General features: G+C 38.6%; 1 protein-coding gene across 1 annotated transcript in view; it reads left to right on the top strand.

The window, feature by feature from the left end:
- The window catches only part of NPAS3 (neuronal PAS domain protein 3), an 840,213-nt gene that overhangs the window by 257,008 nt on the left and 561,975 nt on the right, over positions 1-21,230 (top strand). Inside the window, exon 2 of the mRNA XM_044231862.1 lies at positions 795-1,039. Within this exon, the coding sequence (XP_044087797.1) occupies positions 961-1,039 (79 nt within the window). The 5' untranslated portion in view covers positions 795-960. The remainder of the gene's footprint in view (positions 1-794; positions 1,040-21,230) is intronic.

Raw genomic sequence — 21,230 nt, 5'->3', positions numbered from 1 at the left:
GTAATATGTCTATAACATTGATAAATTTTAATAACCCACACAAGGCTTTATCTTTTGACATTAAATTTATATTATCTTAAAGTTTGACTTTTCTGGGCAATGTATTTTATTCTCAAGTATCCTAGGGAATCTGTCCATCTACTAATGTATATTCATTAGTAAAGAACTAAAGTTTTCTCTTATCAGCTAATTACCAGTGCATTTATAAAGCTGCACTGAAATCTTCATTTTCAGTGGGATGTTTTCTTTATCTGACTAAAGGTCATGATCCTTATTGAGGACTGGAAGGACATGAATTCACAGAATCAACAACTAAAATGTGATGTTTACCCTTTGTTCCCCAAGATTATAATTGAAATACATTTTTAAAAAGGAGTGCTTCTGATGGCTTAAGATCCCATAGTGGTACCAGCTAAAAGAACAAAATCAGTATCCTGAGACTAGGTATATGAATACTAGCCTCATCTTTCCATTGCTTATAGCTGGTAACATCAAACTTCATCTGTAACTCTTAGGTCTTAGTAGCACAGAATATGTCTCAATGCATGACCAAATAGAGGGAAAAAAACTAATTTTATTCATTGCACATAAGTCTGTGCTATGTAAGTTCAGAGGTAGAATCTGTGGTTTTAGGGGACATGATCTAGAATTTATTTTACTGTGGTCCTAGAGTTTGGAATAAAGATTTTGGCAGATTTTTGCAGGGGAAAGAAAGGACATAAAAAGAAAACAGTTCCTATCTGATGTCGGAAGAACATATTCTAAAGAACACGTTTTCACTCCTTTGATTGCAGTTTACAAGCATTGAGAAAGGAGAAATCCCGAGATGCCGCTCGGTCCCGCCGGGGAAAAGAAAATTTTGAGTTCTATGAATTGGCCAAGTTGTTGCCTCTTCCTGCAGCCATCACTAGCCAGCTGGACAAGGCATCCATCATTCGACTTACAATTAGCTATCTGAAAATGAGGGACTTTGCTAACCAAGGGGACCCTCCTTGGAACTTGCGAATGGAAGGCCCTCCACCTAACACATCAGTCAAAGGTAAGCTTTAAGCCCCTGTTTATTCTGGAATATGGTGGTCTGTAGGTGTCTCTAAGATGAAATGTTTACCATCGTCCTTTCTTCTTTTCCTGCATATCAAATCCTTTAAAGGGATACAAATGTGGAAATCTGAACTCTGCATGAGAAAGACACCATGTGAAGGTGAAATAAACCTCTTCTATTTCTTTTTTATTTTCCAAAAGTCTGTCAGCCTAAAATATTCTATCACTTTATGTAAGGTTTCAGAGAAATGAGAATGAGATGACTTACATTAAAGTGCTTCTTGGATTTAATTTGTGTTATGCTAATACATGCAAATTATTGTTGATGGGTGGAGTATGAGAATATTTGTTAGAGGGTGGAACTAATATTTCCTGTATGTAGTAACCAAGGAGAGGAAGAGAGCAGACTCCAATTGTAGTGGGTATTTTGAGTAATGATTTTATGGGCTGATAAACAATTCATGTATTAATGTTTCAAGTCTCTATACATATTGCCTAAAAACTGCTTAAATATAAACATTTATTTGTCCTCCAAATCCTTGGTGCAGTCATTGTTAAAACTCACTAGTTAAAGGCTTTTAGGCCTTCTTCACTCTGATACATAAGAGGTATTTTCTTTTGTTAGTGAAACTTCTAATAATTTATAGCATGTTTAGCATATGAATATGCATGCACGTGTTTATTGATGTGTATGTGGCATTGACCATTGATTTTCCTACCTTTAAGCGTGTGTTATTCAGGGCATTAGTCTTAAGGGACCTGCTCATTTCTTGTGCATCTAGACCCTTGGTGGGCACAAAGCTGGACATTTGGCAAAATTGTAGGCAACTCTGGGGAAAGGATTTAGGTGCTTTAGTTAAGTGGTTACACCTTGACAACAACCGTTGAAGTCCTGTACTCCTGGCTGTTGGAGAAAGGGGTTCGGGTGGGGAGCTGTAAACTCTTAGAGGATTCAAATTAAAATGAAGGGTCAAAAGCAGTGACTATTTACAGTTGAGGGCTAAGGGGTGTAATCACATATATATGCATGTGTGAATCTGTTCATATCTCTACATGGGTACTTACAAACTTTGTTCTTTAGGCTTAGGAGAGAAAGAAAATTAGAATTTAAATTGTGACACGTTGTTTTCCTCTAGAACAGGGCAAACATTTTCTGTAATGGGCTATCTCAGAACTGTTGTAGGCTTTGAGAGTCTCTCAACACTGCCGTTGTAGCATGAAATCAGCCATGGACAGTATGTAAAAACAGGGTGTGGCTGTGTTCCCATAACACCATACTTAACACAGGCAGCTGCCGCCAGACTTGGCCCATAAGCCATAGTTCACAGATTCTTGCTCTAGAGCAGAATGACACTGAGAGGTTGACAAGAACATACACAACAGAGTCAGCTCTTCAGGGCAGGATGCTGGTATAAGGTAGCAAAGTATGAATTAGTTGAGGCACACTGATGCTGTCCTTTTACAATCCTTCTGCCATTAAAGATACAGATGTCAAGTTGGTAATGTATGTTCCAGATGATAAAGTTGTAGCAGATTTTCCCAAGCTAACGGTGTGAGTATCATCTTAGTAAGTGTGTTGTGTTTGTAAGAGTTTATTCAGTAGAATGTCATCATGTTTATTTCAAACCATACAAGATGATAAGGGTAGGAGTAACAGACAGGTCAGAAGTCACAGAAGGTGCAAAGTAGATCCTTGGATCTCACTTGGAAATGCATCGATTGAGGGACTGGGTTTGGCTTACCCTGTTTAATACAGTTACGCTTTATTTCCATTTTTTTTTTTTTTTTATTTAAAGGAGTTGGCAGTTGATAAGTAGTGGCGTTTACCAAAGTAGAAAAATGGCTCCATGGTCTGTCTATTCTTCTGTGAGGTGACAACCCTGCTAACTTTCAGAATCCTGACCTCTAAGACATGTACATTTCTAGCTCATGTAGAACCATGCCCTCATTTACAGATGAGGGAAATGATCTAGAAACCGTTTAAAGCCAAGTATTAGATTTAAAATGAAAATCCATTGTCTTGCCTTTCTGCCTGGTGCTCGATCACATCATATTGTTTCTAGAAATGATACTTGATTTGCATCCCCTTCACGGAACATTCCAGGTCAGGATTCTCGCAGCTTCTGGCTAGGACTGATAAATCATTTTTACTTTGTGGACTTCAATCAATTAGGCTCTGTAAGTATTGATGCTAAAGATGGATACAAAAGATAAAATATGGTCTCTGCTGGCATGGACATTTCGGTCTAATGGAAGGACATGGTGATATCAGTGAGAGAAATGGGAAGGTTGAGATGGGTATTTAGGAGGCTGGAAGGAGATACCAGATTTGATTATTCTGCAAATTCCATGCAGATGATAGCAGAGCATCCCATTTGATTCACGTGTCCTCCCACTGCTATAAACAGGGGATGGTGAAGGTGTAAAGCACAGTGACTCTCTCCCGTTGACCATGGCTCTCCATAAAGTTGCTGGGAATGCAGCGGGCACTTTCTGTAAGCCGTTTCTGCTGTACAATCTATGTATATTTTATTGCTGTCCTCCCATTCTTTAATGCAAACCTGTTACTCATTCTGATCAAACATTCATGAAACAACATCAAAAGAAATTCATTTTAATTTATTAAGGTCTTCAGTGTTGTGCCCTTGAAGAAGTTCATGTGGATAAACAAGCTTATATAAATAGCCTGCAGCATCATGTGAAATGTAGTTCATAATCCAACAATAAAACGATAGACATTATATTTGGTGCTTCTCCAAGCAGTCTCTTGAATAAACCTAAAGGCATTTGGAAATTTATATGAAAAGTACTTACACGATGTAGGCAATGTTGTTTTTTTTTTTTTTAATGTGATGAATTGTTCATGTTAATAATTAAATTTCAAAGCTTGAATTTAAATTTGTCCCACACAACTATATAGAAACTTAATCATTTTAATTTACTGCTTCAGAAAGGTCCTTCATTCTGCCCTGGATTCATCACATCTTTTCTTAAAAGTCTATAAAGGTTGATGAGTTTGTTTTGTGATGCCCATTGTGTATAGATTATTACAAGTTATGCTTGCAGAAAGAACACTCAGGTGACAGTGTGTAATGTGTCCTGAGTCAATTACTTCATGGAAATGATATGTTAAGCAATTGGAAGGTAACAGATAGTTTTTTCCATTATTTTAGAAATATCTGTATTGTTATAATACAGATCAAATCTACAATGAACATTATGCATTATTCAAGAAATGACCAGGCATTCTCAGCAGTGTTTCAGCTAAATAACTGATGATTGTAACCTTTAAAGAAATCTCATTGTGGTGACTGTTGGTAAATCACTTCTCCATTCATAGTAATCTCTATTTAGAGGCTATCTAGAAACCATTATATCTTTTATTAATCTTAAAAGCAATAGCTGCTGATTTGACATTTGCTAAAACTAGATAAATTTTCTGTCTTTTTAATATCACAGACTTCAGTCAATTTTTGGTGTATATCTGCTACAACTCTATTAATCCAGGAATATTTACCACTGTAAGCATAAGTTTTATTTCAATTTAAACATCGCAGCTTTTAAACAACAATTTGTGTATGTGTGTGACAGGCAACAATGCTACGATGTGTAAAATTTAAGACATTTTTAGCCTTTCGAAGGACTCCGTTGAAAAATATTGCAAGACAACTGATTAAAATTGACTGAACACATTAGGGAAGAACTTTAATATTTTCATAGAATTTTCCTTCACTATGTAAGGTACATATTTTGAAGGAAGTGGTAGATATTTCTTTTCTATTGTTTTTTAATGAGAGCTATAAATTTTTTTAAAGATTTTATTTTTTTGTTTGAAAGATACCACAAGCAGGCAGAGGGGCAGGCAAAGGGAGAGGGAGAAGCAGGCTCTCCTCTGAGCAGAGAGCCCCATGTGGGGCTTGATCCCAGAACCCTGGGATCATGACCTGATGCAAAGGCAGATGCTTAACCAGCTGAGCCACCCTGGTGCCCCGGAAGTGGTAGATATTTCTAAGGGGAGAGACCTGCAGGGCTTTATTTAAGGAATGCATGATCTGTCTGTAGCCAAAGACCAGGCTGGTACTTGAGCCATCATGTCTAAGGGATCTGTTTAAAACACTCATGTGTAGCAACTGGGTACAGGACATCTTACAGTAATGCTGAATTACTACTGTACTCAGGGTTCTACAGCTTAGATAACATTTTATAAAAATGGTTCTCTTTCCAGAGAAGGTAGAGAATCCAAGACTGTCTGCCTCATTGTTTTTCTTGTTCTGAGCAGCTCAGAGCTCTTCCAGTTCCTGTTCGGGCATTTTACAGTGTGATGACACACATTTACTTCTAACCACTGACATTCATACTTGGGGGCAAGTGTCCTCATCCTCATTATTCAAAACAAAACAAAACAAAAACATGTGAAATGCAATTTCCGCACGACATGTTCTCCAGCCTGTCCTATTCTTTCTTTTTACTCAGGAAAATGGTGGCACGCAGACTAAACCCTTAGGTTCTGAACAAAAGCTTCCCCACAGGGGTAGCAGAGCAGGATAAAAGACTGGCTTGATTCTTACTTGGTTTCTTTTCTTGCGTCTGCCACCTTCAGGAGACTGGGGGCCCAAGTCCCTGCTTTAGTCTTCGGTTTCACTTAACCCAATCTGAAGTCAGGGGTGGCACCATGGGGCACCTTAGTGGCTCTTTCGATTCAGTGTCCGAATCTTGGTTTCAGCTCGGGTCATGATCTTAGGGTCCTGAGATCAGCCCCTGCATCAGGCTCTGTGCTCAGTATGGAGTCAGCTTCTCCCTTTCTCTCTGTTCCTCCCCCCAACTTGTGTGCGCTCTCTCTTTCTCTCAAATAAATAAATACATACATACATAAAATCTTCAAAGTCAGGGGTGGCATCCAGTGGAAATAGGGCCATCCAGATGCAGAACTGCCAATGTTCACTCCTGTTTATTTCAGTAACAAGTGCCAGATTTTACTACTATACAGAAATATGATGGAATATAATTGTCTTTTCTTAGGTATGCTTCTAAGAAGCATTTTTAATGACATGTTGTCCTTTTCGATCTCTCTAGTGAACTTAGGACTTTTGAAGGAAGTCCATGGAAGAACTGGCCTTTTACTTGATTTTATTTATGTCATGAGAGAAAAGCCTTGTTTATGTTGCCCTGGTTCCCAGGATTGCCATCTCTGAGCCTGAACCTGGGCACAAAGGGCTTTCTGACAAATGTGGACTTGATGGTGGCTGAGTACTTCTCTGAGACTGTAATTCTCTACAATTCTGCATTTTCTTGAGAAAACTCCCCTCTCTACAGAGGGGGACCCTGGTCCACCTTCGGCACAAAGCCCGGAAAGGCACTGCTGGTTCTCCACCTCATGCCCCTGTCAGAGTTGGGCTGTTTACCATTACCTTCAGTGCGCCTGGCACTGGTGCGTATACAGAGCTGCCCCCAACTCCAAATGCTGACTCCGGGGAAGCCTGGTTGGGAGCGTGATGGCCGAGAATACGTGCATACTCTTGTGAGCTAGTCAGCCATTGCCAGGGCAGCGAGCCATCAGCTTGCACAGGCTGCAAGGCTCTGACTGCTCCGGTTGCTCTGGATCATTCTGGGGTGGGCGCATGGAGTCTGAGCTGAGCTGGCTGCTTTACTTCTTGCCACAGCTCTGGCTGGGCTTGCCTCCTTCCTCAGAGGTCAGCTCAGGTCTCCCCTGTCAGGAGACAGCAGAGGTGTGGGAGAGGCTCTTTTCATGGTGAAGGCAAAGGTGTAAGGGGGATGGGCAAAAAACAGAAGACTTCTTCCAGAGTTTTTTGCGGAGACTTTTGGAAATGTGGCTGAAAGAGTGCACAAGTACTTCTGCATTCTGCGTCAAGATTCATTAGTCTGTCCCTCTATCCGCTGCCATCCTCTTTGTCCCTAGCAATACTGAATACCTCACACCACATGTTTGTACCTTTGTACATCCTGTCAACTAACCAGAATGTCCCTTCCCTTCTAGTTTTGTTGGATCCTTTTCTTCCTTAAAAACCCAGCTCACATGTCACTTCCTTGCCTAAATCTTCTCTCCTTCCCCAGAACATTAATCATTTGTTCCTATGGGTTACTGTTAGATATCAATCTAACAGTATCAATCCATAATTCATTTCTTACTATACCTATCTCTGTCTTTAGACTGTGGACTATTTGAGGGAATAGTCTGGGACATTTTATCCATGTCCGTATCTCCACATAAGGGGCCCAGGAAAGGAAGTATTTAACCATGTTTTTAAATTAAATTATATAGTACCACATTCTGTCTTGGCATAGTGAGCTGAAAATCGCCGTTGAGAACTGCAGGTGGGTCTAAAGTCATAGGCTGGGGTGAAGAAAGAAAAGAGTAAAAAAGAAAGGGCAGCAGAAAAATGGAGGGAGAATGATGGGAATAGTGTGAAACCAAAGGGAAAATAAACAGTATATTGAGTAGGAGCTAGGAGGGGTGGTACCACCGCCTTGTGATGAGCTGTCTTCTCCTGCCAACCTTTTCTCTCATGTACAAGCTAAGGAGTTGACGGTTAAAACCATAATCTCAAGAAACCCATGTCTTGGGTGTATAAATTCAAGTTTATTCAACCAGTAGTTGAGTATTTTCTCTTGGTCCTCCGAGTCCTCTGTTGGCTGTTCTGGAGGCATATAGAGAAAGTATAAGGCATAGTCCTGGCTTTGGAAGCATTTACCATTTATTGAGAAATAAAAGTGGAAAAGAAGGAGGGGAGGAAGAAAGAAGGAAGATGAGAGCTTTTGATAAAATTAGATGAACAATATGATCTGTGTTAGAGTGTCCTCTCTAGTCCTCAGTTTCTCCTATGAATTTTCTTTTTGTAAGTTGCTCTGAGTGATTACTGACTCTCTAATCCCAAACCCCAATTTTTTAGAAAAGATGTAGCACTTATTGTCTCAAATTAGCTTCTGTTGAGGCCCTTGGGGGTTTTAAAGCTGTTTTTTAGTAATTTCAAAAGCCAAATTCTCTAACATCTCCTATTCTGCTAGTATTTCTGTTCTCCTTCTCTTCTATTTAATTGCCCTTTACAGGAAGATATCGCATCTCCCTGGTGCTTTGGGTTCAAAAATACATGATATAGTTCCATCTCTTTACAGATTTTATCTGCTGATTGTCAAGATTTGCATACGTGAAATCATTATAAATACAAAAAGGAAAATAAAACAGCATGCAGTGAAAGTTTAAAGTAAATAAGCGAAGTGCCAAATAAATGATAGAGAAAAAATATGAATGTAAAACTTTGTATGTTTCTTATTTGCTTTATACTCTTGGCAAAAATCCTAGGGGACACCCTTGCATTCCATGTCACATTCAACTTATTTTAAGAAGTCTACCAGTTCTTGTAATGTAATATTTTAGTCTGGCATTGCCTTCTACTACATTGTACTCACTTACGTAGGACTTTGAAGTTTATGTGCCCTGTTCTTTAGGGCTGGACTTCCTGAACGTGTTTTTGTTAGCCTTATCACCTCTTGCAAAGCACAATATATAGTTTCAGGGCTCTGCAGATAACAATATTTCATGGGGATAGCAAAGAAGGAGTCACCTCTGACTGCTTTATATGATTGAAATTGTACTGTGGCTTTAATTTTCAGAAACAGCTTTCTAGATACTGTGCATAACTCTTGGCTGTGCCTTAATAAACATGTGGTGACCTCCACCTGTAAAACGAATGTGGCTTTGAATACTGATTGACTGCAGCTTTTCACATCCTTCCTGGGTCCATAATATGTCAGCAAATGTCAGTGCCCCAGTAGGAGAAGAAAGCCCAAAGAATTTGGGGCTTAAAAATTGTACAGATCATCTGTTTCAGTCCCCCTGCTGTCGTGTTGAGAAAACTGATAGAGAAAGAACTTCAGTGATATAAAGTCAATAGAAGACTTGGAACTAGGATTTGGACCTCTGGAATTCCAATTCAGCACCTTTCCTCCATAATAGAGAGCATTTCCTTTCTCAGGTCAGCACAGGTCACCAGCTGTCCGTAAGCATCCCCTTCCTCACTTGTATTGCAAATGAACATAAGTGCACATACAGGGTTTATGTGTAGAGACCAGCCCTTTTTAGATCTAATGGTACTGTGTTCCAATTCACAAAAGATTTTGAGGCTAGTCAAAGGCAAAGGAGTCATAATTCAATGAAAAAAAAAATCATTTCAGGCATTAGATGCTGAAATTAGGGGAGTCTGCGTGAAGGGCATATTGGAACTCTCTGTCCTAACTTTGCAACTGTTCTGTGTATCTAAAATTATTCTAAAATAAAAAGGTTCTTTTTTCTTTTCTTTAAAGCACTATAATGTACTCTAACAGCAGAAACACAAGAAAAACAGATCGCTTCCCAAATGGAAACTTGTTCTGTCCCAGGTTCCTGCTTTTTCACCTGGTCCCTCTTGAGTGTTCATCGGCTCACCCTTCTCTAGGGCTTTGTTACTGTTCGTATTACTTAAGAAATGTGATTAACCGACAACTGCAATGTCAATCAGGATATGGAAGAAAGAGAATTGATTAAGCTGTTTACACAGTTTTCTTAAAAAATTTATAAACAACCTGTTCCCGTTAATAAGGAGTCACGGGAGCACAATGGTACACCCTGGCTATTGTCCCCGCTTCCCCTTTCTTCACTGGAAGTTACAACTAGTATTAAATTGTCTAGTCTTTCCACTCCGCCCATAGATCACCCAAAAGGGGAAGTTAGAAAGCCAAGACAGAACCTAGTTAACAGATTCTAGGATGAGGGTCAGGAAATGTGTTCTGGAAAGGACCAGAGAGTAAATGCTTTAGCCTTTGTGGGCCATGGAGTCTCTTACTCAGCTCCGCTGTTAGAAGGCAAGAGCAGCCACGGACCGTCTGGGTCCAGCTGAGTATGCCTGTATTTCAATAAAACTTTATTTGAGAATGCTGAACTCTCTAATTAGGACAAACCATGAAATCTCCAGAGTTTTTTTAAGCATTTAATCTTTTTTTTTTCTTCTTAAATTCTTAGTTTACGGGTTGTAGAGAGACAGGCAGCAGTCTGGATTTCACCTGCATGCTATAGTTTGCCAAGTGCTGTGAAGAGCTTTAGAACTGGAAGGGAATTAGGGACTTTTTAAAGAACCTACATGGTAAGCAGCATTTTACTAATAGTAAAGGGTTGAGCCTTGTGTTTGTTTTAAAAGTGTATTGATGAAAATATATGGTGCGGAATGCGCTTTCTGAAAATCTGTTTTTGTTTTTATCTTCAGAGCTAATGTGTGTTCTTATGTTCGTATATATATATATATATATAGTTATATATGTATAACTGTATGCTTATATAAGTTATATAACTGTATGCACATATATGTATATATATATTTCTCTGCATTGTGCATATGGCTGGAAAACTAAGCATACAGTCCTACTAAGTCATTGGCTTGGTCTGGCTTATTATTTTGGCCTGGTTTCTCAAATGAATATAGCAAATGATCAAACAGGGGCTATTCAGTGTCTTCTATAGATGAAGGATCTTATTAAAGAGAAACATGATTAAAGCTTTGTCTACATGGGACTGTTGTTTGGCCATTTTGACTTAACTAATCAAACAACTGGCCAGTTCAGTTAAATAATTGTTTGGATTGATTTCCCCACATAATATATTATGTATCTTTCTGATTCACCTGGGGGCTTAAGGTATGGTATGGCTATAACCATCATGAGAGAAATCATTAGAAATAAGATATTTGGGATTTGTCTATAAGAAATCCAATGTTACTCTGAACATTGGAATGGATAAGATTGGACTTAAAGCTGAATTCGTTATTTGCAGGTAGAATTGAACCTATCTCTAAAACCACATTCCTAAAATGGAAAAATATGACTAGGCTACAGAAGCATCTTTTTTTGACCACTTACTAAAGTGAACAGGTTACTAAGTACTAAAGCATAGTCATTAGCAAATACTCTTCTGCCATTGTCCCTTCAGACTGTCAATCACAGGGTGTTGAGCGAGTGCTCAAAGGGTGAATACTACTGTACCAAGAAGTAGAGGAAATTAAAATTCGTGAGTTGATCATCCTCACTTCCCAACGCACTACAGAAACTTAGAAATATATTTTTCAGTAGTGTTTTGTAATTAAAGCACATCACTCATATATAATTTTACAGTTTGGGAAATAAGGCTGTGTTGAATATCAGCACTGATGATGAAAACAGACTGTGTACACAGTTTGGGTTTTATATAAATACTTTAAAATATTGGCTTTCTTCAATAAAAATAGATGAATAGTATCCAGGTTTTTACAAGAATTTTAGCATAAAAGCAAAATTGCTATCATTTTCTATTTTGAAAAGAGACATGAAGATGGCATAACAAAATGTGTAAAATGCAGTATGTTCTAGCTAGCTCTGATGGAAAATGAGGATGCAGATGCAGGTAAGCCTCACTCTGGGCATACAGAGGACCTTATGTAAAGCAGTACAGCGATGTTTTCTTAGTTGAGCCCAACCTAATGCACCCTTCATTGTCTCTCCTATGGACGCTGAACTCCCAAAGTTGCAGAACAATCTGGGTTAAGTTGTTCAGCATGTGCTACTGTGTGATTTACATCCAGCAGGCAGCCAGACTGAAGCTTTCTGGTGTGAGTCATTACATGGTTTGCCATAAATACTGCTGGAAAAGTTCGCAGAGATGAGAGAGAGGGACTCTTTCAGGGAATTCTGACAACCTATAACAAAGGTACAGTGCATGTATACAAGGTCAATGAGGCCAGCAAAATGTGTGAATGCAATGGAAACTGATAATCTCCATCATTTCAGTGTGTCTTCAGAGCCTTACTAAGAGTATGCTGTTGGTCAATGTAGTTGCACGCTTCCAGGTTCAAATCTCTGTGACTATGAAAAGTAACAGTTCTTTGGCCTCTGTTTGCCTAGAAGAGGGGGTAGTTGGACTTCAGAATTCAGCTGGTCTTACATGGCAGTGCCTAGATTTTATTGGAAGCTTAAGTTTAGAAACAAAAAAAGGCATGTTAGGATTTCTTTTTAGGATTTTTATCATGTCAGAACTAACTTGTGTTTTTGTTTTGTTTTGCTTGGTAAGGTTGTGTTTCCGAAATGGTGTTAATCAGGAGGAAGAGATGGTCAATATGCGACATTTATTTAAAAATACACTTGGAGATTCTAACATGTCAGAAGTCTTGACTCGTATCCTATGACAGAGAAGAGGAAAATTAGAATGTTGGTTAAACACAGGGGACTTGGGCATATTAAGGCAACTTAATGTTAAGCTAATGCTTAAAATAATGAGATCGAAAAGTTGAGATAAATTTTTAATATGTGGATATTTTATTGAGATAAAAAGACAAAAGCATTCTTAAAATAGGCTGTATCTGAAATGAAAGGTTGATTCACTGAAGTGATGGGTATAATCGATACTTCCCTCAGTGTTTTGGTGTTATAGGATATAATCTTATTATATTATATAAATCCTTAGGTTTTAGGGTACCATTTCATTGTTGTTGTCATTAGAGACCAGGAATGAGTCCCTTTTCTCTGTCATTTTCCTTAATCTTTTCCTGCTCTGAGTACTAGAGTGCTTACCACATTGCTAGACTCCCTAGGCTGTGTATAGAAGGCAAAGAGGAAAAGAAGCTGAACCCTCTAGGAGTTTATAATCGAGCAAGAGTGACACACATGCTCACATAATAATAAGGCAAGGTGTTATTCATGTTGAGAGAGGTTGAAGCAAAATGTTGGATAATCTGTTATGCATAAATATAGTTTCCGCCATAAACATGGTGACATTTAATGAGAATTCTGGTCTCTGAGATGTCAAGTAAGCTTATGAAGGTTTTTCTTTTCAGAAGAGTATTTTAAACAGAATACCCAAATGGCATGTAGGACACAGAATACTTGTGTGTACTGCTATTATCTGATGATAATTTCAAACAACTAGGAGCATCAGTCACATACCACACTCAAAGCCAAGAGCTTAATCAAATACCATCTTCTAGTACCTTTTCTCTAGAATCTTAGCATTTCACAGAGATGGAAGAAAGCCTGGAATGAGGTATGTTTTTAAATCTCACGATCCTCATGGATCGAGTTTTTCAGAAAATCGTTCAGCATCAGAGGCAATATAGAAGGGGTCAGAACAGATGAGAAGCAGCCATCCCGGGAACCTCGCAGTAGAATGGCCAAAGTTCAGGCGCACCACTGGGGCAGTGATGGGAGAGTTCCTTGCTTCCCTTGGCTCCCCGCACACACACACCCCAGCAAAGCCCATCATTGGGAGGGAAGACTAGACAGCGTGGAAGAAAATGTTTTGTACTTTCATTTAAATGAGCACAAAGGGAGGGAACAGTTTTGCTTCATATGTGAAGTCAGTCATTTCTTGGGTTGCTAGCTCAATGTTTTAGCAGAACAGCTGTTCAGTACAATGTGGCTTTCTACAAGCAATATTTCTACTGCGAGAAAAGTGGCAGTCTGCCAAAGAGAGTGCCCAGACCAACCCCTAAACAAAAAAAATCTTTTGTCAACGACTCTAATAATTTGTACAATTCAGGAAAGGGGGGCTGCACGGTCTTTGCAGATGTGCATTTATGATGCTATTTTTAAGCAGAGCAGCATGGAAGAATAGATTCAGATGAATCGTAAGTTGATCATTCATTTTAAGCATTTGGCTTCTGCTCCTTTTAAAATTTTGCTCTGTGGAAAGAAAACACAGCCCGCCTTGAAAGGAGGTAAGGCAGGGAGTGACAACAAGATGAAATCCTTCATTTCCCAACCTGTGATGCTTGCTCAAAACCAAAAAGCTTTGGGATGTTTTCTTCCCCCCGCAAAGGAAATAAATGTGGTTTTTCTGATCCCTCACAGAAGAAACTTGCTATCCTTCAGCATTTTGAGGAAATAAACTCCTAATGAGCCTGCATTCTTTTACAGCAGTCCATTCTCTGAAAATGAGTTTAAGTGCTGAAGGAAATGCCAGAAGCTTTTACGCAACCAGCGCCAAATTAATGTGTGTTAATTCTCGATGTTGGAACAGCACAGACGCTGTGCAGTTTTTCTGGTGAAACTCGGTTTAGTCTCCGACGTGTCCTCTGCACTATGGTTATCCAGACTCTCCAGCACTGGATTCTGATGGCTTTGATGCTGGCGATGGAGTTAAGAGAATTTTTATAAGTTGCAATTCTCTGGGAAAGCACCCTCAAACTTCTCCTAACAGTAGAGGATAAAATCTGATGGAATCTTCATTTTGATTTTTTTTTAATTCAACTGTCTACTTGATATGGACATAAGAGGGAATTAGACTACTCTCTTATAATATGAAATCAGATCTTTAAAATGATATAAAAGTAATACAGACTCATTCACTAGAGGTGATTCTAGAGTCGAGACAACAGTAGAAGATTCCCTGACTTGATCAAAGGCTTCCTCTCATTTAGATAGTTGGTATCTTTGTTATTGTTGATGTTTTCTTTTTCAATATTTCCATCTTTGCATATCCCCTATAGGTGAACTGCTCAGTGAAATGGAGTTGCATGTGTTACTACGCCAGGAAAATTTTGTTCCACTTAGAATGCAGTCCACCTAGAGGATGCTGTCCCCTCAAGTTTTAGCATTTATATATCTAATGTAAAAGTCCTAACAGTGGGGTGCCTGGGTGGCTCAGTGGGTTAAGCCTCTGCCTTCGGCTCAGGTCATGATCTCAGTGTCCTGGGATTGAGCCCCACATTGAGCCCCACATCGGGCTCTCTGCATGGGGCTCTCTGCTCAGCAGGGAGCCTGCTTCCCTTCCTCTCTCTGCCTGCCTCTTTGCCTGCCTCTTTGCCTGCCTTATTTATTTGATCTGTCAAATAAATAAATAAAATCTTTAAAAAAAAAAAAAGTTCTAACAGTGATGATGGGATATTGTTAAGATAGGTTATTTTACGCGGCTAAAGAAGGTGTATTTTTAAAATTGTCCCTGTGAGCTGTTTGATCATCCTTCAAGTTGTTACTCAAGTGTTTTTCAGATGTTTCCAGAGTTTCGTAAGGATTTCCGGTGACAATTATAATTGATTACTTCGGTGTGGCCCCCAGTGGATGGGTACCGCATTTTGTGAAGTGCAGAGTGCCAGACGAATTGTTTCTAAAATGTTCTCTTACGCGTTAACAAAAACACTTTTTTTTTTTACTTATTACAGAAATTCTCTAGGTGAGGATTTCTGCAGGAGTTCATATTAAAAACGGATTTCCTTCAATAAAGCAAATGGTAATTCCCTGAATACATATTTTACATTCTTTTCTTTCGTTTTTAAGATTTCTCGAAGTGAGGGAATGGAAATACAAATAACAAATGTGGGTTACTGACTTGTGTCTAACGCAGTGTATTTCAGGAATGTATTGGGAGGCGCAGAATGACCCACACTGCATTCCTAGTGCTTTACTCATGCCAGCCAGGACTTCAGGGGCTTAAAGAGTCCATACTTTCGGGATGTGTAAGTGGAAAGCTATATGATCACTTTTGCACTTACACATTATCTTTTCCAAAAGTCATAGGAACAGCATACCAGTCCTTGTTGTATATGAAGGCATTTGCTGGTACGCGTTGGGTAGAAAAACTTGCAGAAATGCCATATTTCCATGATCCCATTTAATATTTATAAAACTTCATGAGATGAGATCCTTTTTCCTTCTACATATAGAGTTATTTTTAATTACTCCAGCTCTCTAGGTGCAAAAGATATCTAAGTGAGAAAAAAGGATGTTCAAAGTAGGTTTCTTTAAGTGAGCTTGGGTCCTTTGCACACTGAACAGTTGTACCTAGTGAAAGTCATTTGGTTTGGCCCATGATTTATGCAAGTGGCTCAAGAGGCCCAAATCCATTAATAATAGTCTCTGTATAAAACACAAGGAAAAATAAAAATAATATTTTGTCAATTTGTATCTGTCACAATGCAGATAAAACTCCTATAGAAGTAACTGGTATGTGTTTAATAACCATACCATCATGTCTTATCAAGATAATGATTGCATTCCAGCCCATCTTATGGCCAATGCCCCCAAAACAGATGGAGTGAGACTGGCAGGTAGACATTGATTAGATTGTGGTCCCCCGATGTCAGCACCACTGTTTTTGTTAGCATCTGGGTGAATTAACTCCGCACGCAGAAAATATTCAGACCTTTCACTGGACGTTATTCCTAGCGAACTTGCTTGACCACGGTGGACTCGGGGAGTGAGATTGTGAGTGCTGGAGGAACTCACCCCACTACGGAACATGTTCTGTTGGTGTAACAAATGACTGAATCACACTCACACACTTCCTCACTTACAGCTCTTTGTAAGATGAAACCGTATTAGGGGGTGATAATTTCAGAGCACACTAAATTTTTCCTCCTGGTTTTTCACAGTGACATTATCCTATGAAATAGTGGGACAACTTGCCCGGTGTCAGGTTTATAATCCCCTGCTCTCATTAGCTCTTTGCTGAACCCTTTCTCCTCCTTAGCATTGCTCTCTTTTGAATTATGTCTGTGGCAAACCCTTTGTGTGATTAATGAAAGTTGATGTGTTAGTGTAATCTGAGTTCTCAGACTTAGTTCTGCAGTCACCTCTTTTTACCTTCCACTTCCAGTGTTCTTTTCCCCTTCTTTTTTTTTTTTTCTCCCTATTTAAACTGTCCCTTGGAAGTACTGCATTTCATGATCTTGTTCGAAGAATGGCAGAACAAAATTATGAAACAGTGGTAACTGTTTTAGATAAGGATTGAGCAGCTGGTCCAAATCGGGTATTTCAGTACAGGTTTCTCAGATTTTCATATTTCACTTCAGTTTCTGGGGCCTGTCATACTGGACTGTGGATTTGGGGGGAAGAAAACTCCCCATTGCCTTGCATGTCACCTACACTCCACGTGTACAACTTTATATCCATATTGATTGTATGCTATGGATCTCTGCCGCTAATGTTATTCACCTGATTTGCAGAGAACTAGAACTAATAACCTTTTCAAATGTTATCAAATTATGGCAAATCCTAGACCAATCAAATTACTTAAGTGATCATTGATCATTTATTTGATATTTTAATTTTGAATGAGTCTACCTCAAGGACTTCTTGATATTTCCATTAGTTTTAGTAAGACCACAAATGCCAAACAGTAACACAGTTCATAAATTTCACCAACAGTGAACCTAGAATGCTGTAAATTAGCTTTATTTAAAATGACCTTAAGAGAAATGAATGGCCTTTAGCATAATTATAGACAATGGCAGACACAGTGGAAATCGGGGGAAAGAACCTGATTAGGAAGTACGTCTGTCTATATTATGTGTCTCTTTGGGGTGTAAAGGGATCTGATTAGATTTCTCAGTAGTGAAGGAGCCAGAAGCTTTTGCATTTAGGTCGCCTCACATTTTAGGTTGCTAATGATTTCATTTTAATGTCACCGTTTAGTTTCATACTGATCATTTATACTGACAAAAAGGAAGAAAAGAAAACAAGGAACCTGTCATCAATCATTCATTTAATCAAGTAGCAAAAGTAGATAAATAAACATACTGAGTTAATTATTCTTCTGTATGTAGTGATTGACAATAAAGTTAATTTATGCCTATTTTAACCCTTCGATATTTTGTGCCATTAGGAATAATAGCTATTAGCCGTTGTAGCGAGAACTTTGGGGTGAGCTTTTTCTTCCTAAAGGGTCTTAAGAAAATTCAGTCTTCATATTTAAGGTATTTATTCACTTGAAATCTGTTTCGCTAAAGAGTTGTAGTTATTTGCATCTAAGCATATTAACTCCGTGCTGCCAAATATAATGAAAAACAATTACGATATGTTAGTCTGCCTCCTTTGTTGTATTCCTATTCAGACTCTTTAATGAAGACCTTTTTCTTAGCAATGTGCATTTTTAATGTGTAAAAGGATTGTCACCAGATACAAATACACTATAAATCCAAATGTGTATTAGATACCAAACTAATGGAAAAAAAAAAGTTTTAGTGACTAAAAAACACTAATACATATATTTGAGTTAAAAGAGCTTTTGAAAGTTCTAAAAACGTATTTTTGGTTTATCAGCACTTTCCTACCGTTTTCCAGACAATTATTTTCTGGTGGCTATTCTTATTGAAATATCAGTGATTACTCTTGTGAGACCTTCCATAAACAAGTGTGTTCTTCTGGTGAGTGTGGGTAGTGAAGCTAAATTATCTAAAGATGTCCTCTGGAATCTTCCTGGCACCTTCCTCTAAGTCAGTTTGCAGACAAGAAACGGGGAAGCAAGAAGCAGACTTGATGGATTTGGGGCTGAAAATAGGAATTTAATTGTTGATTACAATTGTGTGAAGATCTGAGGCTTCAAAAAACCATGGATGCCTTTCTGGCTAGAGATATGCTTCTTCTAGATGTATTTTATTAAATGACTCTTCCCTTGACAGTTGTCATATAGAGTGTAGCTGAATTCTACCCCTGTAATGTTTTGACTTCTTGCCCAGCTCTTGTGTTTGCTTCAGTTCTTATAGACTGGAACTGGGATCCGAGAGAGTTGGTGGGCAAGCCCAGAGTACATTTCACACAGAAGCCACACTTTGTGTTGACTCTCTCCTTTGCAATAAAGGGGGGGAGGGGCAGGGGGAAAGCTTGCATATCTTTGCTTGGCCTGTTTAGGAAATTATCAGGTTTAGCATCAGTCCCGAAGTCTATAATCATAAATAGGCAAGTTAGGATAGATTTTGCTCTTGTGTCAGTATTACCAGATTCCCATATTGGGTTCTGGATTGCTCATGTTGAAATTTGCTCTCTGCAAACATTCGGCTTAAGGAAGAGGTTTGGTTTTTGTTTGTTTATTTGTTTGTTTTTTCATAAGGCTTTCTGAGCACCAGAAGACATAAGACATTGTAGTTCGGTCTTAAATGTTGAAGTAAAATTTGGAAAACACACATCATTTAAACTGGTTGCTCTAAACCAGATAAAACAACCTACAGAAAATAATTCACCCAATCAGGTCAGGGTATAAGTAAACGAAGAACGATGCATTGATCATGAAATGTTTTTAAAGATAAAAAGATTGTCCATGTTTTTTAAGTTTAGAGTAATTCTATTTGATGAATGAATCCATCCACCTCCTCACCCCCATTCCTGCCATGGACACCTCGAAACTTCATTAATTTCTGCGTAAATGTATTAAAGAGAAACCTTTTTATCCTTTTTTGTTAGTCCTTTGTTTGGCCTCCTTTTACCTGCATGCATTAATTAAGCAGTGGTATGAATGAGGAGTGGGAATTTGTGGCCTTTTTGTTCACAGAAATAATGGTTAATCTCTTCAGCTTTGTCCACTTTATGACTTTGCTTTTTTCATTCACTTAACAATCTGCAGCTAGCAAGTTAAGCATAATACAGCTTGTAATCACTGTGGTAACAGCAAAATCAACAACTCTGTGTTTGCTTCCTGAAATAAACTTTCAAAATTCTTTTTTGACTTACATTTGAGAGAGCATAAAAACTGGGCAGAAAGATGCCAAAGACTCTCTAAGTAGATGGTAGACAGATGTCCATCTCTAGGACCAAATACAAACACGGTCTTAAAAAAAGAAAGATTTGAATTTGAATTGAAACGTTTGGTCAAAATCTACTTCACGAGAAAATAAACTTTAAGTCTGGATTTCTGATCATTTTCAAACACTAGAAAAAATGAATCTTTTAGGTACAAGTATATCTTTAATACAGCAAAATGGATATTTTCTTGGTGTAATTCTTAGAGCTACTTAGCATCTATTTGCTGTATCTTTTAGTGGTTTTTAATCAGTGGGTTCCTGTCCCCAGCCCCAGGGTTTTTTGTTTGTTTGTTGTTGTTTTTTTTTTTTTAAGATTTTATTTCTTTGAAAGAGAGCGCTAGCGGGGGTGGGGTGTGGGCAGAGGGAGGGGGAGAAGCAGAATCCTCACTGAACAGGGAGCCCCATGTGGGGCTCAATCCCTGGACACTGGGATCATGACCAGAGCCAAAGGCAGACACTTAATTGACTGAGCCATCCTTAAAGTGATAAAGAAGATAGGCTGGTTCTAGTTTACCATCTGTCCTTCCTGAATTTTATCACGTGCTCTCTGCCCTGGAAAAGAATCAAAGGAAAAAGGATTTTTAGGCTCTCAGAAATGATGTGGCGAAGCTAATGTCCTCTCCCTGATCATCTGATTCTTTTATTTTGTTCTACCACAAGTTCTTGGTTGCCCCCATGTGTTCCTTAGAGAATAGGATGCCAGTTCAGTCTTTCAGTTATTAGCAGTTTCTTTACTTTAAATTGTTTTATTGTGGTTTTATTTATCCATTGAGAATAAGAAGTATATTTTAATCATCTACCGTTTGTTCTCCAGGCTTGGAGATAGAAAAGAAGTAGAAGATGCAATTCTGGTCTTGAAACATTTGGAATTTATTTGTAGAAATGAGGCTTTTGGTGTAAAAAAAATTAGAAACCATCTTTGAGAGAATTCAAGAGTAGTGAAGGTCTTGTTTAACTAAAGAACGATCCTGGACAGCGCCCTTCTTGGAAGCCAGAGAGCTAAAGGAGTACACCTTGGAACCATGGTGGCTACATGGAGAAAGTTCATGTCCTTTTTAGTGTGCTTTCATAATCTTTGTCTTCCTTGAGCTGCTCAGGGACCTATGAGAACAGACAGGTACTCTTCAGTTTTACAGATGAGAAAACTGGGACACAAAGACACCAAGTGACTTGTTTAAGATTAAATGGGTTCTTAATTGTGGAGAATATTACTGTATTTTCCCAAGGTTGAGATACCCCTAGATTCACAGCTGGCTTTGAAGCCAACTCCCTGTGATTTTGGCTGATGGAGAGCCCCAGGTCTGGCCCAAACACTTTAGTCTATGAAGTGAGACTCAACAATCGCTTTGTTTTGATTTTCCATGACTCTTAAGAGACTGTAACTACAAATGGTATATTCAGAAATCAAGTCAAAGAATGCTCGGAGTTTCTCTGAGGGTATTTCTGCTCATAGTAATCCGGCAACATTATACCTAATATTAGTCAGCTTTTACGTTTTCAGTCTTCATAAGAAATAGATCAGACTTTTCTCTTTACCATTTCTTTAAAAGATTTTATTTATGGGTGAGAGAGAGGGAAGGCACATGTGCGCACACGTGCAGGTGTCCTCACAAACAGGGGAAGGGGCAGAGAGAGAGGAGCACAAGTTGACTCCCTGCTGAAATG

This window comes from Neovison vison, chromosome 13 (genome assembly GCF_020171115.1).
Source record: "Neovison vison isolate M4711 chromosome 13, ASM_NN_V1, whole genome shotgun sequence".
In the NCBI taxonomy this organism is placed as follows: domain Eukaryota; kingdom Metazoa; phylum Chordata; class Mammalia; order Carnivora; family Mustelidae; genus Neogale; species Neogale vison.
This window is presented reverse-complemented; position numbering and strand designations above follow the sequence as displayed.